The following is a 22,584-nucleotide window of genomic DNA, read 5'->3' as shown; positions in this document are numbered from 1 at the left end:
TGTAAAACCTATATGAAATCGCAAAACATAAGTTTTTGCATAAACTTTTTTATTTATTTTTTAAAACGGTTTTAGACCACGTTGTAAACGAAGTCAAATTGCACCCGTATAAGACAAGGATTATTATATTGTTGTAGACATTTGCAGTAAAAATGTAAAATTTGATCATTCCAAGACAAGAATTATTATATATTTATATTCATGTAGACATTTGCAGTAAAATTTGTTCATCGAACCAAAGGATAATTATACCCTCAAAGCTAATCAGTAATTACTCGCCACGTCTAGGTGTGGATTAACTCCTATATCCCTGCTATCATACAATTACTATCAGAAAACGCAATAGAGTGTAATATATTCCGAACAATTTTATTGAAACATAAGAATGGGTACAAGAATCTGGCAGTCGTCATGGATACAAAAATGACTATAATACAAAATAAATCTAACAATAATACATATATACACGGCCGCCCACCGCCGTCACCGCTGCTGCAACCACCAACCACTGATCCCTGATCCCGGTCTATGTACATCAACCGACCACGTAGGAAAAAATTATGGCTACTTTTTCCAATGGGTAATATAACTGAAGCAGCCAAAAACAGCATACAATATCTCGACAACCACATTTTTGATGTTAATGTACATACACGCTTAGTTGCTGGCACTCCCTTCCAATAAACTCCTCAAGCTACAAAGAGCCTCTGCAGAGAGGCTGCAACATCTAATTTTCCGCTGGCAAGGTGGAGACGGAGGCGTAGAGGACTCATTGTTGTCAAGGGAAGAGAAGCAAACAATGATAACAGTGAGGTTGTCAAATGTGTTCAAGCGCAATGCCTCCATGACGAGGTCCCTTGCGCATTTATCAGGGTCATCGTGTCGCCTCAGACCTTTGCGAACAAGGCTAACTGCATGCTGACTTGACATCACATCCCAGATGCCATCACACCCTATGATGAGGAATTCGTCGTCCTCTGTTAGGACCATTTGTCGGAACTCAGGCTCTGCAATCAAAGGGGAGGAAGAACCCTTTGGTAACTTCATGTCCCAGTCACCTAGGGCTCGAGTAACGGACAGAACCCCATTAAGGTAACCATCTTCTATGTAACCGCCCAATTCTTCAACTCGCCTCCGCTCTGATGCATATATAGGCCTGTGATCTTGAGACATGTCAATGGCCTCTCCTTTACGACAGAGAACTGCCCGGCAATCACCAGCATTGGCCACCATCAGAAGCCTGGAACATTACACCAGGGTCAGCAATGCAAATATAAAGAGGTCACAGGCTCTAAACCTAATTTAATGTTTGAGTTTGACGTCATCATATGTACATTAAATAAAAGCACGTCGAACAAAAGAGAACCAAGGAAGTGAAGTATGGATATACCTTCCAAGCACCAAAGCAGTGAGAGCCGTGGTGCCTGATGACGTGTTCACACTGCAATCATCAGCCAATGCTGAGTCAGCTGAAAGAAATGCTTTCCTTAGGGAATTCTCAACCTCTTCCAGAAACACATTATCTACTTCAGATGTCTGTGGGAAACTACCATCCTCAAAGAAGAATTTTATTACATTTTTTCTTACATAAGCTGCAGCTTCAGGTCCTCCATGACCGTCAAAAACCTGTGAGAATCACCAAATCTCAAATAAGTTCATGATTTGAATGGATAAAAGATTGAGCTACCATGGTGAAAACATTAATTACCCCGTAGAAAGCACTCGGTTTAGGAAAGGTGTGCAGTGATCCAAGGTGAGACGACAAATCATCTATCCTTATATGTTCATCTTCCATGTATCTTCGTGGCCCAATATCAGCAAAACTACCAGAACGGATGCAGGGAACAAATTGCAGAACAGCATTTTCAAGAGCTGCATCTGAGATTCTATCGGTAGGTCTGGCTTCCTGTACCACAATCAAATCACAGAAAATGAGAATCACTATATCAAAGGACAAGATCTAGTTAGCTTGACCCGTACACAACATATGCACAATCATGCTCTACACTGCATAAATCAAAATCAGAAACAAAACAAACCCAATAGGTGGAACTTAATGCATTTCATAATTAACATTTAACATTCATATAAGTTCTTCAATCACATCACTCAGCAATAAAAACATTTTGGCTACACATAGTTATTAATTACAGCCAACAAGGATGTGATCTGTAATCACATACAATCACATTTACAACTATTCATGGAGGATTTGATCCACAACAACACACCTTTGGTTGGCACTAGCAAGAGCGTTATTCTTCATGGTACCAACTACATAAAAAATCCATTCCCATGCGTATCTACGCCAACAAAAAGAAATCAATTTCAAAAGGCCAGAGAGAGATTCACAAAACATTTCGCTCCTTAGTGCTAACCAAAAATTCGGATCAACATGAAAGAAGATGTTAAACTAAACGCAGGTTGCTAAATCAAACAAGTAAGAAACACAAGGAACTAATCTAACCGAAAATTGCATAATTCAGGTACCTAAGAATCTACCAAGCCAATTTCTTTTTCCAGGAAATCAAAGAATTCAGAAGACGAAACAAGCGAACCAAAGAAAAATGGAAAGAAAGAAAGAAAACGTTCATACTGTATTTAAAGAACAGAAACACAGAATTCACAAAATTTAGAGAAGAAAAAAAGGAAGTTGGGTAAGGTTCTGAAAAACTGACATCTTGTGAAGTGAGTAACTGAGCGGAGACCGATTCAGAAGGTCGAGCTCGGTCAAAACTCGGAGGCGAGATAGCAGTGGGTGCTACGTCTTCGATCTCGTGAATTCCAGTCCCTTTGTTCGGAAAATACTTCACATCCAACAACGCCACGCTCTGTTGACACACGAGCTCTGCTTCAGCCACCATCTTTCCAAGTTCTTCACACCAATTTCTATTCAAACTCAACGCTTCCAAGAGGATTGATTTGATTTGATTCGATTCGATTTCAAACGGCTTCTCTGTTTTTTCTTTCCTTTCTTTCTTTCTTTCTTCTTTCTTTCTTTCTTTTCGGTTGTTGAGGTTTTCTTGGGAATTATCTCGCACTTTCTGATTTTTGATCAAAAAAACTTCTGAAACGTATGAGTTGAAACGGAATTTAACTCTCGGGGGTTACCGGCGGCTACCGGTGAGAATTTTCTGGGAACCGGCACGTGCGGTTATGCACCATAGGATTCTTGGAGATGCGTTTGCCACAGCACGCGTTGAGGCTTTTACTTGACCGACACGTGACTGTTTTGGGGTTGACGCGTGACCTTTGAAGTGTTGGGAAGGTTGCTTCTTTAAAAGACGGAAATGCCCTTTGGGGTGTTAGCTGTCAGTTTGACTTTAAAGTTGGCTACAGTTGGGTGAAGGGTATCATGGGAAGTTCGCTTAACGCCGACCGAACCCATTTTTAACCGTCTTTTTGTGTTCATATACGAGCTGACGCGTTTGTCACCAATATTGGTGATCTATGACTTGGCATCAGCTAACCCCTTTCCTAAGTTGAAGAATTTCCGTTTTTTTTTTTCTCACTTATAAAAGAAATTATTTTAAAATTTTCAACTATTTTTTTTCCGTTTTCTTTAATTTCCTGAAAATATGACATACCTTTGAGATTTGAAAACAAAAATATTAGGTAAATACGTTTTCTAAGTATTAAATCTAACTAAATTATGTTATACTAAATAAGCTTGTTCAAACGAATAATCTAAAAAATTAATATTATAGCAGTCAATTCAGTTAATATTATAATAAATTATAAAATAAATTTAATATGAAGTCCACTAAATTTTAGTCGGATATTTCTTCTATTAAATTTTGAATGTTCTTATTCTTAAAAGTTTTAATTTAAATTTTTTATATTAAATGTTGTTATATAGTGTTGACTCTCAAGACTTTTTTATTTCAAAAATATCATAAATATATTAAAAATTGGTGACTAAATTAATTATTATATATATTTATTAATTTATTTTTAATATATATTTTATATTTTAATATATATTTTATTTAAATAACTAGTTTAATAATTAATTTTTTTATATATAAATAGGATAATTATTTTTCAATTGACTTTCCATATTTTTTTCTTCTCTTTCTTCTTTTGCTTATCTTGTTTTTTTTTTCATTCTTTTATTTTCTTCTCACAATCTTCTTTTTTACTTTGTTTCTTTCTTTCTTTGTATACTTCTACAAAAATTTATGAAAAAAAATAAAGAAGAGAGATAAAAGATAAAATGAAAAAGAGTAAATTGCATAAAAAATAAAAAATACATGATTTTTTTTACATAAATATAACTTTTTTTGTCACAAACACAAAATTATTTTAAGAAAACATATAAACTGTTTTTGCAATAAAGACGTATTTGTTTTTAATAATAAACACACAAATCTTTAAAAAAAAAAAGAAAGCAAACATAAATCTTTTAACACTATTGACGTGTACATCATCATCCAAGACCAAAACCAACCTCAATTCTCGACAACGGTAACCTCTGACTGAGTCAACCTTATCTTCCAACCAGGATCTCTGATAACAGAATTCACTAAGAAGAATGGGCCATGACTCCTCAACTGAAAGATACTAACAAACAACGCCGACCATGTATATCGCAACTAACTCACACCAATCATCTATAAAAACAACTGAAACCACAATCCCTAGAGGTCACATCTTCCACCCTTAATTATTACTCTTACATCGATAAAACCCATATTCTTACTTGAGCGTCGGAGTGCTTTTTGCAGGTGCTCCCGCCGTCGTGTTCAAGAGGCATCCGAGGAATATTCAGAGTCATCGCTGGCTGGCGTGTGAGTCCGCCGAGAGCAAACAATCCTCCAGGACGACCACATACCTCGGTTCACTCAGGACGGAACATTTGGCGCCCACCGTGGGGCCACGTAAAACTAACCCCACCTTTTTCCTTTATATTTCTACCTCTTGAGTTTTCTTTTTCAGATCACACGATCTCCAGACATGGCCGACAACGGAATCCACCAGCTCACGCAGGCCGAACTTATGGCCCAAATGGCTGAACTTCAAGCAGAGGTCAAAAGACTGGCCGAGCTGTCAGCACAAAATAACGCCAACAAGAGGGATGAAGGCAATCCCAAGAGCTCATCCCAAGGCGTGACTGACCTATTAATCACCAACCCCCCGAAGGAGAGATTAACCTTGGATAACCCATTTTCCGAGGAGATTACCAATTACCAAATACCAAAACATTTTACACTACCTTCCTCACTCGAGCCATATAAGGGGATTGGTGACCCCCGAGCTCACATTAAGAAATTTCAGTCTATGATGTTCTTTAATGGACCTAAAAATGAACCTATTCTTTGCAGGGCTTTTCCGACCTACCTTGACGGCGCGGCCCTCCTTTGGTTCTCAAAACTACCTGAAGGATCAATCTCTTCCTTCGAGAAATTGGCAAGATCCTTCATAGACTACTTTGCTGCTGCACGCATTTATGTGCACGGGTCAGATTATCTCAGCACCATCCGCCAAGGTCCCCAAGAAAGCTTGAAGGACTATTTAACCAGATTCGCTGACGCAACAATGGAGATACCCGATCTAGATCCTGCTGTCCATCTCCACGCCATAAAAGCTGGCCTCAAACCTGGAAAATTCAGAGAAACAATTCCCGTCACAAAACCGAAAACCCTGGAGGAATTCCGAGAAAGGGCCGCAGGACAGATGGAAATTGAAGAACTCCGAGAGGCCGAGAAAGTAGACAGAAGGCAACCTCGAAAGGAAGAGAGCCGAACAATCAGATCAGGGGACAACAGAGACACCAGAAAAACGTTTAAACTTACACCGAAGTTTGACAACTACACCAGGTTCAACACCAAGAGAGAAAGGATCATCAAGGAAATACTCAACGCCAAAATAATCAAACCCCCTGTTAGGGCCGGAAGCTACCAAGACCAACGATTCGTGGACAGGACCAAGCACTGCGCCTTCCATCAGAAATATGGTCATACCACCGACGAGTGCATCATAGCCAAAGACTTGCTGGAAAGATTAGCCCGGCAAGGACTCCTAGACAAATACATCGAAGGCACAAGGCACAAAGGAGCAAAAACAGATCAAGATGAGCAACAAACTCCGAGGAACAAAGAAACCGACAAATGGCCGAGCAACAATCCCCCAAAAGGAATCATCAATTGCATATCAGGAGGATTCGCATGTGGCGGAGAAACAGCCTCAGCACGAAAATGAAGCTACCGCACTATGCTAGCAATCGAAGGAACAACTCCACACTATAACAAAGAGGTGGACGACCTCAAAATCACTTTTAACCAAGCAGATATATGCTCAGCCACACCAAATGCAGACGACCCTGTGGTAATTTCCATCCAAACAGGAGAGTTACTGGTAAGAAAGGTCCTTCTGGACCCAGGTAGCAGTGCAGACGTTCTCTTTTATTCTACCTTTTTAAAAATGAACTTATCTGAAAAACTAATACAACCCTCATCCAGAGAACTCGTGGGGTTCTCCGGAGAAAGGGTACCGATAAAAGGGTATATATGGCTAAAAACGACAATAGGTGAAAATCCATTATCCAGAACCCTTGATATACAATACCTGATAGTTGACTGCATTAGTCCCTACAATATTATTCTCGGGAGACCTGCTCTGAACATGTTCAGAGCAGTGATATCAACCTTTTATCTATGTGTTAAGTTTCAGGCACAGAACGGCAGAATAGTAACAATCCACTCAGACCGTCAACAAGCTCGGCAATGTTATAACTCTAGCCTAAAAAGGTCAAACACGAGACAGAAGCAACACGGGGTCAAAGCAGTACAAACTAGGAAGGAAGTCCTATCCCTAGCCGAGCTTGACCTCCGAGGAGACACACAAGAAAGACCTCAACCAACAGATGAGCTTCAGAAAATCCAACTGACATCAAAACCAGAACAGGTAACATACATCGGTCAAGCGCTACAAGAACAAGAAAGGTCGGATCTCGTAAAGTTACTACGAGCCAATTCTGACCTATTCGCCTGGACCCCAGCGGACATGCCAGGAATAAGTCTAGACATCATTTGTCACAAACTCGCCACCAATCCAACAAGCCGACCTATAGCTCAGAAGAAAAGGAACCTAGGAGCAGAAAAATCCAAAGCAGCCCTAGAAGAAACGAGTAAACTCCTCTAAGCCAACTTCATCAGAGAAATCCGCTTCACCACATGGCTCTCAAACGTGGTAATGGTAAGAAAGAGCTCAGGTAAATGGCGCATGTGCATCGATTTTACAGATTTAAATAAAGCATGCCCTAAAGATGCCTACCCCTTACCTTGCATTGATAAGCTTGTAGACAACGCATTAGGTTTCAAAAGCTTAAGCTTCATGGATGCATACTCTGGGTATAATCAAATACTCATGCATCCTGAAGACCAAAGCAAGACAGCATTTATAACGGAACATGGAAACTTTTGTTATCGAGTAATGCCGTTTGGCTTAAAGAATGCAGGTGCAACCTATCAACGCTTGATGGACAAGGTCTTCCATCACCAAATAGGACGCAACATGGAAATCTATGTAGACGACATGGTCGCCAAGACCATAAAAGAAAAATCACATTGTGAAGATCTCAGCGAGATATTCAAACAAATTCGAGCATATAATATGAGACTGAACCCGGAAAAGTGTGCTTTTGGGGTAAAAGGAGGAAAGTTCCTCGGATTCATGCTCACCTCACGAGGAATCGAGGCAAACCCCAAAAAGTGTTCGGCGATACTCAATATGACGAGCCCTAAAACAATAAAAGAAGTGCAACAGTTGGCAGGAAGGATAGCGACGTTATCTCGATTCATACCCGCGGCATCAAATCGAGCATATCACCTTTTTCAAACAATATCGAAAAACAAAAAATTCCACTGGACAGAAGAGGGCGAGAAGGCTTTTTCCGAGCTCAAAGCGATCTTATCAACACCACCCGTGCTGCAAAGGCCAGAAATCGGTAAACCTTTATATTTATATTTATCTGTTTCAAATTATTCTATAAGTTTGGCCCTTGTGATCGAAACAGGGAAAATACAACGGCCAGTATACTTCGTCAGCAGAGTCATGCAACCGACAGAGCAACGATATCCGAAGATAGAACAACTCGCCTTGGCGCTAATAATCACAGCAAGAAGATTAAGACACTACTTCCAGAGCCACACAATCATAGTGAGGACAAACCAACCATTAAGGCAAATATTGACAAAACCAGAGCTGGCCGGACGCCTCACCAAATGGTCCATCGAACTTTCAGAATTTGACATTCAGTTCCAACCCAGGTCGGCCTTAAAAGCACAAGTATTGGCCGACTTTATCTCGGAAATGACAACTGATGAACAAGACAAGTCTTGGGAACTGCACGTGGACGGAGCATCAAGCCGAGAAGGAAGCGGAGCAGGAATAATCCTCAAAGAAGGAGACAAAGTAATAGCCGAACAGGCCCTCCAATTCCACTTCCCAGCAAGCAACAACCAGGCCTAGTATGAAGCCCTCGTCGCAGGACTCAAACTTGCCTTGAGCTTCCAAGCACAAAGCCTGACAGCACATTGCGACTCTCTCCTCGTGGTCCAACAAATCCGAGGAGAATTCCAGGTAAAAGATCCGTTGCTTGAGCAATACTGGCTCTTAGCAAAGGATCTAATTTCAAAATTCAATTCATTTAATATATTGCATGTCAATAGAGGAAAAAATGTGAGAGCAGATGTACTATCCAAGCTCGCAGCCACTAGGGCAGACACACAAACATCCACATTAACACAACTTTCGTTAAAAAAACCAAGCACTGATTTATTACATGTAATGAATATTAACCACCTCCATGATTGGAGAACACCTTTCCTCGAATACATCATTACAGGTGCCATACCTAAAGACGAGCCCAGACCTCAACACTTCAAACGAAAGGCAAGTCTTTACACAAGCATAGAAGGAAAACTATATAGACGAGGATTCTCACATCCCCTTCTAAAATGCCTAAGCAAAGACGAAGCAAAAGAGGTAATGGATGAGGTTCACGAAGGAGTCTGTGGAAATCACATCGGAGGGCGAGCCCTCGCAGCCAAGATCGTTCGAACGGGGTATTATTGGTCAACTGTAAAAAGAGATTGCATAGAAAAAGTCAAAGCATGCGACAACTGTCAGAAACACGTACCTATATCCACAAGGCCAGCCGAACTCTTACATAGCATGGAGATAAGCTGGCCATTCTATAGATGGGGACTCGATATTCTCGGCCCATTCCCAATAGCGCCAGGCCAGGTAAAATTTCTTTTAGTAGCAATAGATTATTTTTCAAAATGGATAGAGGCATAACCATTAGCAAGGATAACAGCCAAAAAGGTACGATCATTTATGTGGAAAAACATTATATGCCGATTTGGAATACCTAGGGAGATCATATCTGATAATGGTAGGCAATTTACAGATCATAAGCTTGGTTCGTTTCTAAAAAATTTTAACATAAAGCATCATTTTAGCTCGGTCGAACACCCACAGACCAATGGGCAAGCTGAAGCTGCTAACCGAGTTATATTGCAGGCAATAAAGAAAAAGCTAAATAATGCAAAGGGAGAATGGGCGGAGCTGATCCCAGAAATATTATGGGGCTACAACACAACAATACATACCACCACGGGCGAAACACCTTTTAAACTAGTCTATGGTTCCGAGGCACTAATTCCTATTGAGGTCGGTACCCCCACACTGAGAACCGAGCTATACAATGAACAACACAACTCGCATGCAAGGAATGCCGAGCTTGATCTAGCCGAAGAAACCAGGGAGCTAGCAGCAATTAAACAAAGAGCTTTAAAACAAATAGCCGAAAAGAAACACAGCAAAAGAGTATCTCCGAGGACATTCACAGAAGGTGATCTAGTGCTCAGACGAACAGAAGAGGCCAGACGTCCCCCAACTCATGGAAAGCTCGTCGCAAACTGGGAAGGTCCATTCCGAGTAATCAAGGCGCTCGGCATGGGGGCTTACCAAGTACAGACATTACAGGGCAATCCAGTATCTGGAACCTGAAATATCTCTTCTTTGAAGATGTACCAATCTTAAGTTGTGCAAATGGCGGATGAGGGTACTCTTTTTCCCCCTTAGAGCCTTTTTTCCCAAAAAAAGGGTTTTTGCCTAAGGAGGGTTTTAATGAGGCCTGACGCACGATACATTTCATCATCAATATTCAAAATCTAAATTAAACATTACATATTCATTATCAAACATTCAAAAGCACATTGGATTGTGGATGATCACATGTCAAATACCACACCTACTGTTATAGTCATATAAACCGAACTAAACAAGGTCGGTCTAACAAACAAAGTTCAAAATATGAAAGTTTCAAAACCACAATTACATATGACCACTTAAACAAAAAGCAACAACAAAAGCCGAACTAAGAAGGAGGGGGAACATTCTCATCATGCTCCTCTACAGCCCCATCCACAACTAACTTCCCATTCACTACGATCTTCGTCATATCGAGCCGATTAATGTCAAATTCAGGAACCAACAAAGAAATCTGGCTTACAGCTCAGTCAAAGCCATAAGAGAACATCTCCATACCATTCTCTTCCAACTCATGAATACGGGCCGTGAGACTTCCTTTCGCAGCATCATTTTCTTTCACCTCAGCTTGCAATAATCGAATCTGATCCCTCAGCCGAGATATCCTCTTCCGACTCCTTTGCCTTCGCAGCAGAACTAACAATAACATCATTCTTCTCTTTTATCAACTTCTCCAATTCTTCAATCTTTGTCTTATACGACCCCTCCACAGCGGCAGCCTTATCTACGACCTCCCGCTGTTCAGCACCTATGAGCTCGGCTGTGCGACCAACACACATCAAGCGAGAACCAACGATCTACAACCATCACACCAAAATAAGAACAAAACCCTAAAGAAAGAGTAAAGAAGAGTTCAATAATGTGAACAAACCTGGACAAATTTGCCAAGTCCTTCCATACCGATCCGGTGAGTCATAAGCATGTCCCCTGGATATTGAGAAGCCCAGTCAGAAAGCTCAGCAAAGTTGAATTGCTCACTCCAAAGAGAATGAGAGTTTGACTCCGCAATAAAACCATGAAGTTTTTTCTGTCGATCAAAGACAAAGTCACCACCACCGACGACTTCCTAGTCAGCCTCAGAAATAACCTCCAAAGATATGTCATCCCTTTTTCTCTTGAACGAGGACGCTGGACGACCAGCAGAAGAAAAAGCTTGCCCACCACCTTCCTTATGCTCGGCGGGACCAACAGTTTTATCCTTTTTCTTGTTTAAAAAGGATTGTAACTTCAAAGGATCCAGGAGGGGTACTCGCCCACCTACAAAATAATCACCAACGTCAGTGAAACCAAACAAACAATAATATGAATGAAAAGCAAACAAAATATTACCTATATACACTTTCAAACCCTCCATATCACCAGAATCATAAAAACGCAGAATGTCAGCAATAGACATACATTCCCCAGCAGCAACACTCTCAACCAAAAAATCCAACAAAAACTCCTTCTCTTCGCTCCGCTCAGAAGCCTCAAGAATCTGACTTGGCTCAGAGCACCAATAAATGGGAAATTTTTGCTAAGCCCGTCGTCCAAATAAAACGGATACTCAGACTCAACCTACCGGACTTTGACAAAAAGAGATTTGAAGTTTTTAAAAGAAGATTTGTAAAGAAGAAATACGGAACGACCAGGGAAGCTGCTAAAACAAACCCACAAACCCTTTCGAGTACCTTTTGCTTGAAAGAGTGAGAAAAACAACGTCAAAGAACAAGGAAAAGATAAATAATCCATTAAAACCTGAAAAGCGCGAAGAAACGCCCAGGAGTTAGGGTGTAATTGCGAAGGAGCGCAGTTCAGTTGGGTAAGAACATCACATTCAAAGGAAGAAAACGGAAATCTCACACCGAGTTCAATCATGCATGGAGTATACATATAAAAATACAACCAATCCCCCCTCCTCTCATAAACCCTATCATCACTAGAGCACGGGAGAAGTTCAACAGTAACCCCTGAACCCCTCCTTACGAAATCCAACCCTCTCAACTCAGAAAGGGAGTCGACACTAGTGAAGGAAGACGATCGAGTCCGGACGTCCTCATTCAACCAGTGGTAAGGGTCATCTTCCCTGACCTCAACAGCCTTTAGCTTCTCTTTCAATTTTTCTCCCGCCATAAACTCACAGAAACAGTAACAGTAGAAGATGAAGAAAGAAAACACTAACCTTTCGAAGACATAGTAAGATAAAATGGGAAGGAAGACGAAACAGCAAAGCGTAAGTTCCAAAAGAGGTGATTATTGCAAACCCACTATTTTAATGGGTAACTTAAATCCATACCCACTACAAACGTGGGAAACCAAAATGGCATCCACACGCAATAAAAGCGACACGGTTTACTAAACACAAAAACCAAACTACAATAAAAACCCTTCAAACCAAAAACAAGCCCACCAAACGATTACCGCGCGCAAATATAAGAAGACCAAAAATATTTAAAAGCTCGGCCACCGTTCCTAACACAACACCGACCGAGCTTGGGGGCTATGACGTGTACATCATCATCCAAGACCAAAACCGACCTCAAATCTCGGCAACGGTAACCTCTGACTGAGTCAATCTTATCTTCCAACCAGGATCTCTGATAACAGAATTCACTAAGAAGAATGGGCCATGACTCCTCAACTGAAAGATACTAACAAACAACGCCGACCATGTATATCGCAACTAACTCACACCAATCATCTATAAAAACAACTGAAACCATGATGAGCGGATAATTTATACGCTTTTTGGCATTGTTTTTAGGTAGTTTTTAGTAAAGTCAAGCTACTTTTAGGGATGTTTTCATTAGTTTTTATGTTAAATTCACATTTCTGGACTTTACTATGAGTTTGTGTGTTTTTCTGTAATTTCAGGTAATTTCTGGCTGAAATTGAGGGACTTGAGCAAAACTCTGAAAAAGGCTGACAAAAGGATTGCTGATGCTGTTAGAATCTGACATCTCTGCACTCAAAATGGATTTTCTGGAGTTACATAACTCCAAATGGCGCGCTCTCAACGGCGTTGGAAAGTAGACATCAAGAGCTTTCCAGAAATATATAATAGTCCATACTTTATTCGGAAATTGATGACGTAACTTGGCGTTAAACGCCAAGTACATGCTGCTGTCTGGAGTTAAACGCCAGAAACACGTCATGATCCGGAGTTGAACGCCCAAAACACGTTATAACTTGGAGTTCAACTCCAAGAGAAGTCTCAACTCGTGGATAGATCAAGCTCAGCCCAAGCATACACCAAGTGGGCCCCGGAAGTGGATTTATGCATCAATTACTTACTCATGTAAACCCTAGTAGCTAGTCTAGTATAAATAGGATAATTTACTATTGTATTAGACATCTTTTGACAGTTTAATCTTGTGACTGTTTAGTCTTTGATCATTCGGTCTTTTGATCATTGAGGGGGCTGGCCATTCGGCCATGCCTGAACCTTTCACTTATGTATTTTCAACGGTGGAGTTTCTGCACACCATAGATTAAGGGTGTGGAGCTCTGCTGTACCTCAAGTTTCAATACAATTACTATTACTTTCTATTCAATTCTCTTTATTCTTATTCCAAGATATACGTTGCACAACACTTTGATGAATGTGATGATCCGTGACACTCATTATCATTCTTACCTATGAACGCGCGTGACTGACAACCACTTCCGTTCTACTTTAGGCCGGGCGCATATCTCTTAGATTCCCCAACAGAATCTTCGTGGTATAAGCTAGATAGATGGCGGCATTCATGGGGATCCGGAAAGTCTAACCTTGTCTGTGGTATTCCGAGTAGGATCCCGGGAATCCGGAAAGTCTAACCTTGTCTGTGGTATTCCGAGTAGGATCCCGGGAATCCGGAAAGTCTAACCTTGTCTGTGGTATTCCGAGTAGGATTCCGGTATTGAATGACTGTGACGAGCTTCAAACTCCTGAAGGCTGGGCGTGATGACAAACGCAAAAGAATCAAGGGATTCTACTCCAACCTGATTGAGAATCGACAGATGATTAGCCGTGCTGTGACAGAGCATTTGGACCATTTTCACTGAGAGGATGGGATGTAGCTATCAACAAGGGTGATGCCTCCAGACGATTAGCCGTGCAGTGACAGCGCATAGGACCATTTTCCCGAGAGGATTAAAAGTAGCCATTGATGATGGTGATGCCCTACATACAGCTTGCCATGGAAAGGAGTAAGAATGATTGGATGAAAGCAATAAGAAAGTAGAGATTCGAAAGGATTCTAGCATCTCCACACGCCTATCTGAAATTTCCACTATTGATTTACATAAGTATTTCTATCCCTTTTTATTTTCTATTTATTATTAATTTTCGAAACCCATAACCATTTAATCTGCCTAACTGAGATTTACAAGGTGACCATAGCTTGCTTCATACCAACAATCTCTGTGGGATCGACCCTTACTCACGTAAGGTATTACTTGGATGACCTAGTACACTTGCTGGTTAGTTGAACGGAGTTGTGTCCACACATAAGTGCCATAATAATGATTCCATACAAAAACAAAGAATACTACATTGATGTGATCACAATTTCGTCCACCAAGTTTTTGGCGCCGTTGCCGGGGATTGTTCGAGTATGGACAACTGACGGTTCATCTTGTTGCTCAGATTAGGTAATTTTCTTTTCAAAAACTTTTTCAAACTTTTTCTTTTCTTTTTTCGTTTTTTCCAAAAATATTTTCGAAAAAATTAATAAAAATCCAAAAAAATCATAAAATCATAAAAACAAAAAATATTTTGTGTTTTTTGTTTGAGTCTTGAGTCAATTTTTAAGTTTGGTGTCAATTGCATGCTTTAAAAATTTTTCTTGCAATTTTTTTCGAAAATTTCATGCATTCATAGTGTTCTTCATGATCTTCAAGTTGTTCTTGGTAAGTCTTCTTGTTTGATCTTGATATTTTCTTGTTTTGTGTCTTTTCTTGTTTTCCATGTGCATTCTTGCATTCATAGTGTCTAAACATGAAAAATTTCTAAGTTTGGTGTCTTGCATGTTTTCTTTGCATAAAAAAAAATTTTTTCAAAATTATGTTCTTGATGTTCATCATGATCTTCAAAGTGTTCTTGGTGTTCATCTTGACATTCATAGTGTTCTTGCATGCATCTTGTGTTTTGATCCAAAATTTTTATGTTTTGGGTCATGTTTGTGTTTTTCTCTCTCCTCATTAAAAATTCAAAAATAAAAAAATATCATTTCCTTATTTCCCTCCAAATTTTCGAAATTTTGGGTTGACTTGGTCAAAAATTTTTAAAAATTAGTTGTTTCTTACAAGTCAAGTCAAAATTTTAATTTTAAAAATCTTATCTTTTCAAAAATCTTTTTCAAAAATTATATCTTTTTCATTTTTTTTTCTATTTCTCGAAAATTTCAAAATTCTTTTTCAAAATATTTTCAAAATCTTTTTCTTATCTTTATATCAAATTTTCGAAAATTAGCTAACAATTAATGTGATTGATTCAGAAATTTGAAGTTTGTTACTTTCTTGTTAAGAAATGTTCAATCTTTAAATTCTAGAATCTTATCTTGTAGTTTCTTGTTAGCTAAGCCATTTTAAAAATTAAATATTTTTCAAAATATCTTTTTCTTAAAATTTTTATCTTATCTTTTATATCTTATCTAACTTCTTATCTTCTTATCTTTTTAAAATTTAATTTTAAAATCTTTTTCAACTAACTAATTAACTTTTTGTTTGTTCTTATCTTTTTCAAATCACCTAACTACTTTCCTCTCTAATTTTCGAAAATATCTCACCCCTTTTTCAAAAATTCTTTTTAATTAACTAATTATTTCATGTTTTAATTTTAATTACATTTTATCTCTAATTTTCGAAAATACTAATCCCTTTTTCAAAATTATTTTCGAAATTTCCCCTCTCTTTTCTTATTCTATTTAATTATTTAATTACTAACACTTCTCTTCACCTCTCTCCATCTAAATATCCGAACCCACTCTTCTGCATTCTTCTTCCCTTTCTTTTTCTACTAACATAAAGGAATCTCTATACTGTGACATAGATGATTCCTCTTCTTTTCTTGTTTTCTTCTCTTTCATATGAGCAGGAACAGGGAAAAAGGCACTCTTGTTGAAATTGATCCTGAACCTGAAAGGACTCTGAAAAAGAAACTAAATTACAACAATCCAGAAACAACCTTTCAGAAACATTAGAACAAGAGAAGGAGATGGCAGCCGAAAATAATAATAATGCAAGGAGAATGCTTGGTGACTTCACAAAGCCAACGTCCAAATTTGATAGAAGAAGCATCTCCATTCCTGCCATTGAAGCCAACAACTTTGAGCTGAAACCTCAGCTAGTTGCATTAATGCAACAAAACTGTAAGTTTTATGGACTTCCATCTGAAGATCCTTATCAGTTTTTAACTGAGTTCTTGCAGATCTGTGAGACTGTAAAGACAAATGGAGTTGATCCTGAAGTCTACAGACTCATGCTTTTCCCTTTTGCTGTAAGAGACAGAGCTAGAATATGGTTGGATTCACAACCCAAGGATAGCCTGGACTCCTGGGATAAGCTGGTCACAGCCTTCTTGGATAAATTCTTTCCTCCTCAAAAGCTGAGCAAGCTGAGAGTGGATGTTCAAACCTTCAAACAAAAAGATGGTGAATCCCTCTATGAAGCTTGGAAAAGATACAAGCAGCTGACCAAAAGATGTCCATCTGACATATTTTCAGAATGGACCATATTAGATATATTCTATTATGGTCTATCTGAATTTTCGAAAATGTCATTGGACCATTCTGCAGGTGGATCTATTCACCTAAAGAAAACGCCTGAAGAGGCTCAAGAACTCATTGATATGGTTGCAAACAACCAATTCATGTACACTTCTGAGAGGAATTCCGTGAATAATGGGATACCTCAGAAGAAAGGAGTTTTTGAAATTGATGCTCTGAATGCCATATTGGCTCAGAACAAAGTGTTGACTCAGTAAGTCAACATGATCTCTCAAAGTCTGAATGGATGGCAATATGCATCCAACAGTACTAAGGAGGCAGCTTCTGAAGAAGCTTAGGATCCTGAGAACCCTGCCATGGCAGAGGTTAATTACATGGGTAAACCTTATGGAAACACCTATAACTCATCATGGAGAAATCATCCAAATTTCTCATGGAAGAATCAACAAAAGCCTCAACAAGGCTTTAACAATGGTGGACGCAATAGGCTGAGCAATAGCAAGCCTTTCCCATCATCTTCTCAGCAACAGACAGAGAATTCTGAACAAAATACTTCTAATTTAGCCAATCTAGTATCTGATCTGTCAAAGGCCACTTTCAGTTTTATGAGCGAAACAAGATCCTCCATTAGAAATCTGGAGGCACAAGTGGGCCAGCTGAGTAAGAAAGTTATTGAAACTCCTCCCAGTATTCTCCCAAGCAATACAGAAGAGAATCCAAAAGGAGAATGCAAGGCCATTGATATAATCAATATGGTCGAATGCACAAGGGAGGAGGAGGACGAAAATCCTAGTGAGGAAGACCTCCTGGGACGTCCCTCAAGCAAGAAGGAGTTTCCTATTAAGGATCCAAAGGAATCTGAGGCTCATATAGAGACCATAGAGATTCTATTAAATCTTCTTCTGCCATTCATGAGCTCTGAAGACTACTCTTCCTCTGAAGAGGATGAAGATGTGACTGGAGAGCAAGTTGCTCAATATTTAGGAGCTATCATGAAGCTGAATGCCAAGTTATTTGGTAATGAGACTTGGGAAAGTGAACCTCCCTTGCTCATTAGTGAACTGGATACCTGGATTCAGCAAATTTTACCTCAAAAGAAACAAGATCCTGGCAAGTTTTTGATTCCTTGTACCATAGGCACCATGACCTTTGCAAAAGCTCTGTGTGATCTGGGGTCAGGGATAAATCTTATGCCACTCTCTGTAATGGAGAAGTTGGAGATCATTGAGGTACAACCTGCCTTGTTCTCATTACAATTGGCAGACAAGTCATTGAGACAAGCTTATGGAATAGTGGTGGACGTGTTAGTAAAGGTTGAAGACCTTTACATCCCTGCTGATTTCATAATCTTAGACACTAGGAAGGAAGAGGATGAATGCATCATCCTTGGAAGACCTTTCCTAGCCACAGCAGGAGCTGTGATAGATGTCAACAGACGTGAATTAGTCCTTCAATTGAATTGGGACTACCTTGTGTTGTTTAAGGCACATGGCCATCCCTCTGTGACAAAAGAGAGTAAGCATGAAGAGCTTCTCTCAGTTCAGAGTCAAGAAGAGCCCCCACAGTCAAACTCTAAGTTTGGTGTTGGAAGGCCACAACCAAACTCTAAGTTTGGTGTTAAGACCCCATATCCAAACTCTAAGTTTGGTGTTGGGACTATACAACATTGACCTGATCACCTTGTGGCTCCATGAGAGCCACTGTCAAGCTATTGACATTAAAGAAGCGCTTGTTGGGAGGCAACCCAATTTTATTTATCTAATTTTTATTTTATTTTATTGTTATTTTGTGTTTTATTAGGTACATGATCATGTGGAGTCACAAAAAAAATATAAAAATTAAAAACAGAATCAAAAACAGCAGAAGAAAAATCACACCCTGGAGGAAGCACAGGCTGGCGTTCAACGCCAGTAAGGAGCATCTGGCTGGCGTTCAACGCCAGAACAGAGCATGAATCTGGCGCTGAACGCCAGAAACAAGCAACATTCTGGCGCTGAACGCCAGGAATGTGCCTAGAAGAAAAGCTGGCGCTGAACGCCAGTAACAAGCATGAAACTGGCGTTCAACGCCAGAAACATGCTTTACATGGGCGTTCAACGCCAGAAACATGCTTTACATGGGCGTTGAACGCCCAGAACATGCACCACTCGGCATTTAAACGCCAGAATGGTGTGAAAAGGCATTTTACATGCCTATTTGGTGCAGGGATGGAATTCCTTGACACCTCAGGATCTGTGGACCCCACAGGATCACCTCAGGATCTGTGGACCCCACAGGATCCCCACCTACTATATTCTCACCTTACCTCCTAATCCTATTTTACTCTTTCCCATGTCACACTTTCCAAAAAAACCCTTCACCAATCACCTCAATCTCTCTTCCTAATCACTTATTCACCACTCACATCCATCCACTCTTCCCCATAAACCCCACCTATCTTCAAAATTCAAAAACATTTTCCCACCCAATCCCACCCTAAATGGCCGAACCTACCCTCTCCCCTCTCCCTATATATACCCTTCCATTCTACTTCATTTTCACACAACAATACCCCCTCTACTATACCTTGGCCGAATCCATCTCCCCTCACTCTCCTCCATTTTCTTCTTCTTCTTCTTCTTCTCTTCTTCTTCTCTTGCTCGAGGGCGAGCAATATTTTAAGTTTGGTGTGGTAAAAGCATAAGCTTTTTGTTTTTCCATTACCATCAATGGCACCTAAGGCCGGAGAATCCTCTAGAAAAGGAAAAGGGAAGACAAAAGCTTCCACCTCCGAGTCATGGGAGATGGAAAGATTCATCTCCAAAAGCCATCAAGACCACTTCTATGATGTTGTGGCAAAGAAGAAGGTGATCCCTGAGGTCCCTTTCAAGCTCAAGAAAAATGAGTATCCGGAGATCCGACATGAAATCCGAAGAAGAGGTTGGGAAGTCCTAACCAACCCCATGCAACAAGTCGGAATCTTAATGGTTCAAGAGTTCTATGCCAATGCATGGATCACTAGGAACCATGATCAAAGTATGAACCCGAGTCCAAAGAATTATCTCACAATGGTTCGGGGGAAATACTTAGATTTTAGTCCAGAGAATGTGAGATTGGCATTCCACTTGCCCATGATGCAAGGAGATTAACGCCCCTACACTAGAAGGGTCAACTTTAATCAAAGGTTGGACCAAGTCCTTACAGACATATGTGTGGAAGGAGCTCAATGGAAGAGAGACTCCAAAGGCAAGCCAGTCCAACTAAGAAGACTGGACCTCAAGCCTGTGGCTAGAGGATGGTTGGAGTTCATTCAACGCTCCATCATTCCCACTAGCAACCGATCTGAAGTTACTGTGGATCGAGCCATCATGATTCATAGCATCATGATTGGAGAGGAAGTAGAAGTTCATGAGGTCATCTCCAATGAAATCTACAAAATAGCCGAAAAGCCCTCCACCATGGCAAGGTGATGAGCGGGTATTTTATACGCTTTTTGGGGGTAATTTCATGTAGATTTTAGCATGTTTTAATTAGTTTTTAGTTAAATATTATTAGTTTTTAGGCAAAAATCATATTTCTGGACTTTACTATGAGTGTGTGTATTTTTCTGTGATTTCAGGTACTTTCTGGCTGAAATTGAGGGAGCTGAGCAAAAATCCGACTTAGGCTGAAAAAGGACTACTGATGCTGTTGGATCCTGACCTCCCTGCACTCGAAATGGATTTTCTGGAGCTACAAGAGTCCAATTGGCGCGCTCTCAACGGCCTTGGAAAGTAGACATCCAGGGCTTTCTATCAATATATAATAGTCCATACTTTGCGTGAAGATAGACGACGTAACTTGGCGTTGAACGCCAAGTACACGCTGCTGTCTGGAGTTAAACGCCAGAAAAACGTCATGATTCGGAGTTGAACGCCCAAAACACGTCATAACTTGGAGTTCAACTCCAAGAAAAGCCTCTACTCGTGGATAGCTTTAGTCTCAGCCCCAGCACACACCAAGTGGGCCCCAGAAGTGGATTTCTGCACCAATTATCTTAGTTTACTCATATTCTGTAAACCTAGGTTACTAGTTTACTATTTAAACAACTTTTAGAGAATTATTTTGTACCTCATGACATTTTCAGATCTGAATTACATACTTTTTGACGGCATGAGTCTCTAAACTCCATTGTTGGGGGTGAGGAGCTCTGCAGCGTCTCGATGAATTAATACAATTACTTTGCTTTCCATTCAAACACGCTTGTTCTTATCTAAGATGTTCATTCGCGCTTAATTATGGAGAAGGTGATAATCCATGACACTCATCACCTTCCTCAATCCATGAACGTGTGCCTGACAACCACCTCCGTTCTACATCAGATTGAATGAGTATCTCTTAGATTCCTTAATCAGAATCTTCGTGGTATAAGCCGGATTGATGACGGCATTCATGAGAGTCCGGAAAGTCTAAACCTTGTCCGTGGTATTCCGAGTAGGATTCTGGGATTGAATGACTGTGACGAGCTTCAAACTCCTGAAGGCTGGGCGTTAGTGACAGACGCAAAAGAATCAATGGATTCTATTCCAACCTGATTGAGAACCGACAGATGATTAGCCATGCTGTGACAGAGCATAGGAACGTTTTCACTGAGAGGATGGGAAGTAGCCATTGACAACGGTGACACCCTACATAGAGCTTGCCATGGAAGGGATCTTGCGTGTGGGAAGAGGATTTCAAGGAAAAGTAGAAATTCAAAGGACAAAGCATCTCCAAAACTCCAACATGTTTCTCATTACTGCACACCAAGTAACAATTTGATTCTCTTTTATTTTTCTAATAATTTTAAACACTTTGACTTCTTACAATTAAATCCAAATAATCTTATTGGCCTCCTGACTAAGATCAATAAAATAAATATAGCTTGCTTCAAACCAATAATCTCCGTGGGATCGACCCTTACTCACGTAAGGTATTACTTGGACGACCCAGTGCACTTGCTGGTTAGTTGTGCGGATCACAAATTCGTGCACCAAGTTTTTGGCGCCGTTGCCGGGGATTATTCGAGTTTGAACAACTAAAGGTTTATTTTATTTCTTAGATTAGGAATAATTTATTTTTATTGTTATAGAGTCATTAAATCTTGATAGGATAGTTTCTTTTCAAAAATTTCTTTTCAAAATTTATTATTCTTCTTAATTGATTGCTAATTTTTGTGAGTTTTAGTGTCTTATTCTAAGTTTGGTGTTAATTGCATATTTTACAATTTTCTTTAAATTTTCGAACTTGTGTTCTTTGTTCTTCATTGATCTTCAAGTTGTTCTTGTTTATTTTTCTTGTTTGATCTTGAGTTTTTCTTGTTTTGTGTCTTTTCTTGTTTTTCTTGTGCTTTTTCAAAACATTAACTTTCAAAAAATTATACTTTTATCCATAAAAATAACACATCTTTAAAATACGTTACATTTCTAGCTCAGTTGGTTATAGCGTGGGTTTATGTTCTTAACAATTGGGCACTTTCTTTTTAAAATCCTTTTTCAACAAAATTTTTCTTGATTTAATCTTGTGCCAAACTTTAAGTTTGGTGTTTTCTTGTTAATCTTTTCATAATTTTCGAAAATTTTATTAAAGTTTTCTAAAAATTTTAAGTTTGGTGTTCTTCCTTTTGTTCTTGGTGTTCTTGTGAATCTTCAAGGTGTTCTTGAATTTTTCTTGTGTCTTGATCTTAAAATTTTTAAGTTTGGTGTTCCTTGGTGTTTTCCCTCCAAAATTTTCGAAAATAAGGAGCATTAGATCTAAAAATTTTAAGTCTTGTGTCTTTTATGTGTTTTTCTCTTTCATCATAAAATTCAAAATTCAAAAAAAAAATATCTTTTCTAAC

At 39.5% G+C, this 22,584-nt stretch overlaps 2 protein-coding genes across 3 annotated transcripts; one reads left to right on the top strand and one right to left on the bottom strand.

The window, feature by feature from the left end:
* Nucleotides 1-355: 355 nt before the first annotated feature.
* LOC130948747 (probable protein phosphatase 2C 49) lies at nucleotides 356-3,058 on the bottom strand. Of its 2 annotated transcripts, XM_057877605.1 has the most exons (5): nucleotides 2,679-3,058; nucleotides 2,232-2,303; nucleotides 1,709-1,906; nucleotides 1,391-1,626; nucleotides 356-1,240 (listed from the first exon to the last, which is right to left on the bottom strand). In XM_057877605.1, exons 3-5 carry the CDS (start codon nucleotides 1,793-1,795, stop codon nucleotides 658-660), a joined length of 906 nt encoding a protein of 301 aa, XP_057733588.1. In that variant the 5' UTR covers nucleotides 1,796-1,906; nucleotides 2,232-2,303; nucleotides 2,679-3,058; the 3' UTR covers nucleotides 356-657. The 2 variants fall into 2 exon arrangements, with proteins under 2 accessions (XP_057733588.1, XP_057733587.1); XM_057877604.1 differs by lacking the exon at nucleotides 2,232-2,303.
* A 1,898-nt stretch (nucleotides 3,059-4,956) lies between these two features.
* On the top strand, nucleotides 4,957-6,201 carry LOC130949266 (uncharacterized). Its single transcript, XM_057878035.1, has one exon. The coding sequence runs from the start codon at nucleotides 4,957-4,959 to the stop codon at nucleotides 6,199-6,201; it is 1,245 nt and encodes a 414-aa protein (XP_057734018.1).
* The last annotated feature ends 16,383 nt before the right edge of the window (nucleotides 6,202-22,584 follow it).

The sequence above is a fragment of the Arachis stenosperma genome, chromosome 9 (assembly GCF_014773155.1).
Source record: "Arachis stenosperma cultivar V10309 chromosome 9, arast.V10309.gnm1.PFL2, whole genome shotgun sequence".
In the NCBI taxonomy this organism is placed as follows: Eukaryota; Viridiplantae; Streptophyta; class Magnoliopsida; order Fabales; family Fabaceae; genus Arachis; species Arachis stenosperma.
This window is presented reverse-complemented; position numbering and strand designations above follow the sequence as displayed.

Excerpts from the sequence above, each read along its gene's own strand:
- LOC130949266 (XM_057878035.1), top strand. The coding sequence starts at position 4,957 with ATGGCCGACAACGGAATCCACCAGCTCACGCAGGCCGAACTTATGGCC.
- LOC130948747 (XM_057877604.1), bottom strand. The coding sequence starts at position 2,864 with ATGGTGGCTGAAGCAGAGCTCGTGTGTCAACAGAGCGTGGCGTTGTTG. Across the intron at positions 1,907-2,678 it reads AGTTACTCACTTCACAAGAT|GAAGCCAGACCTACCGATAG; the intron begins GTCAGTTTTTCA and ends ATTGTGGTACAG. Across the intron at positions 1,241-1,390 it reads ACTGCTTTGGTGCTTGGAAG|GCTTCTGATGGTGGCCAATG; the intron begins GTATATCCATAC and ends GTAATGTTCCAG.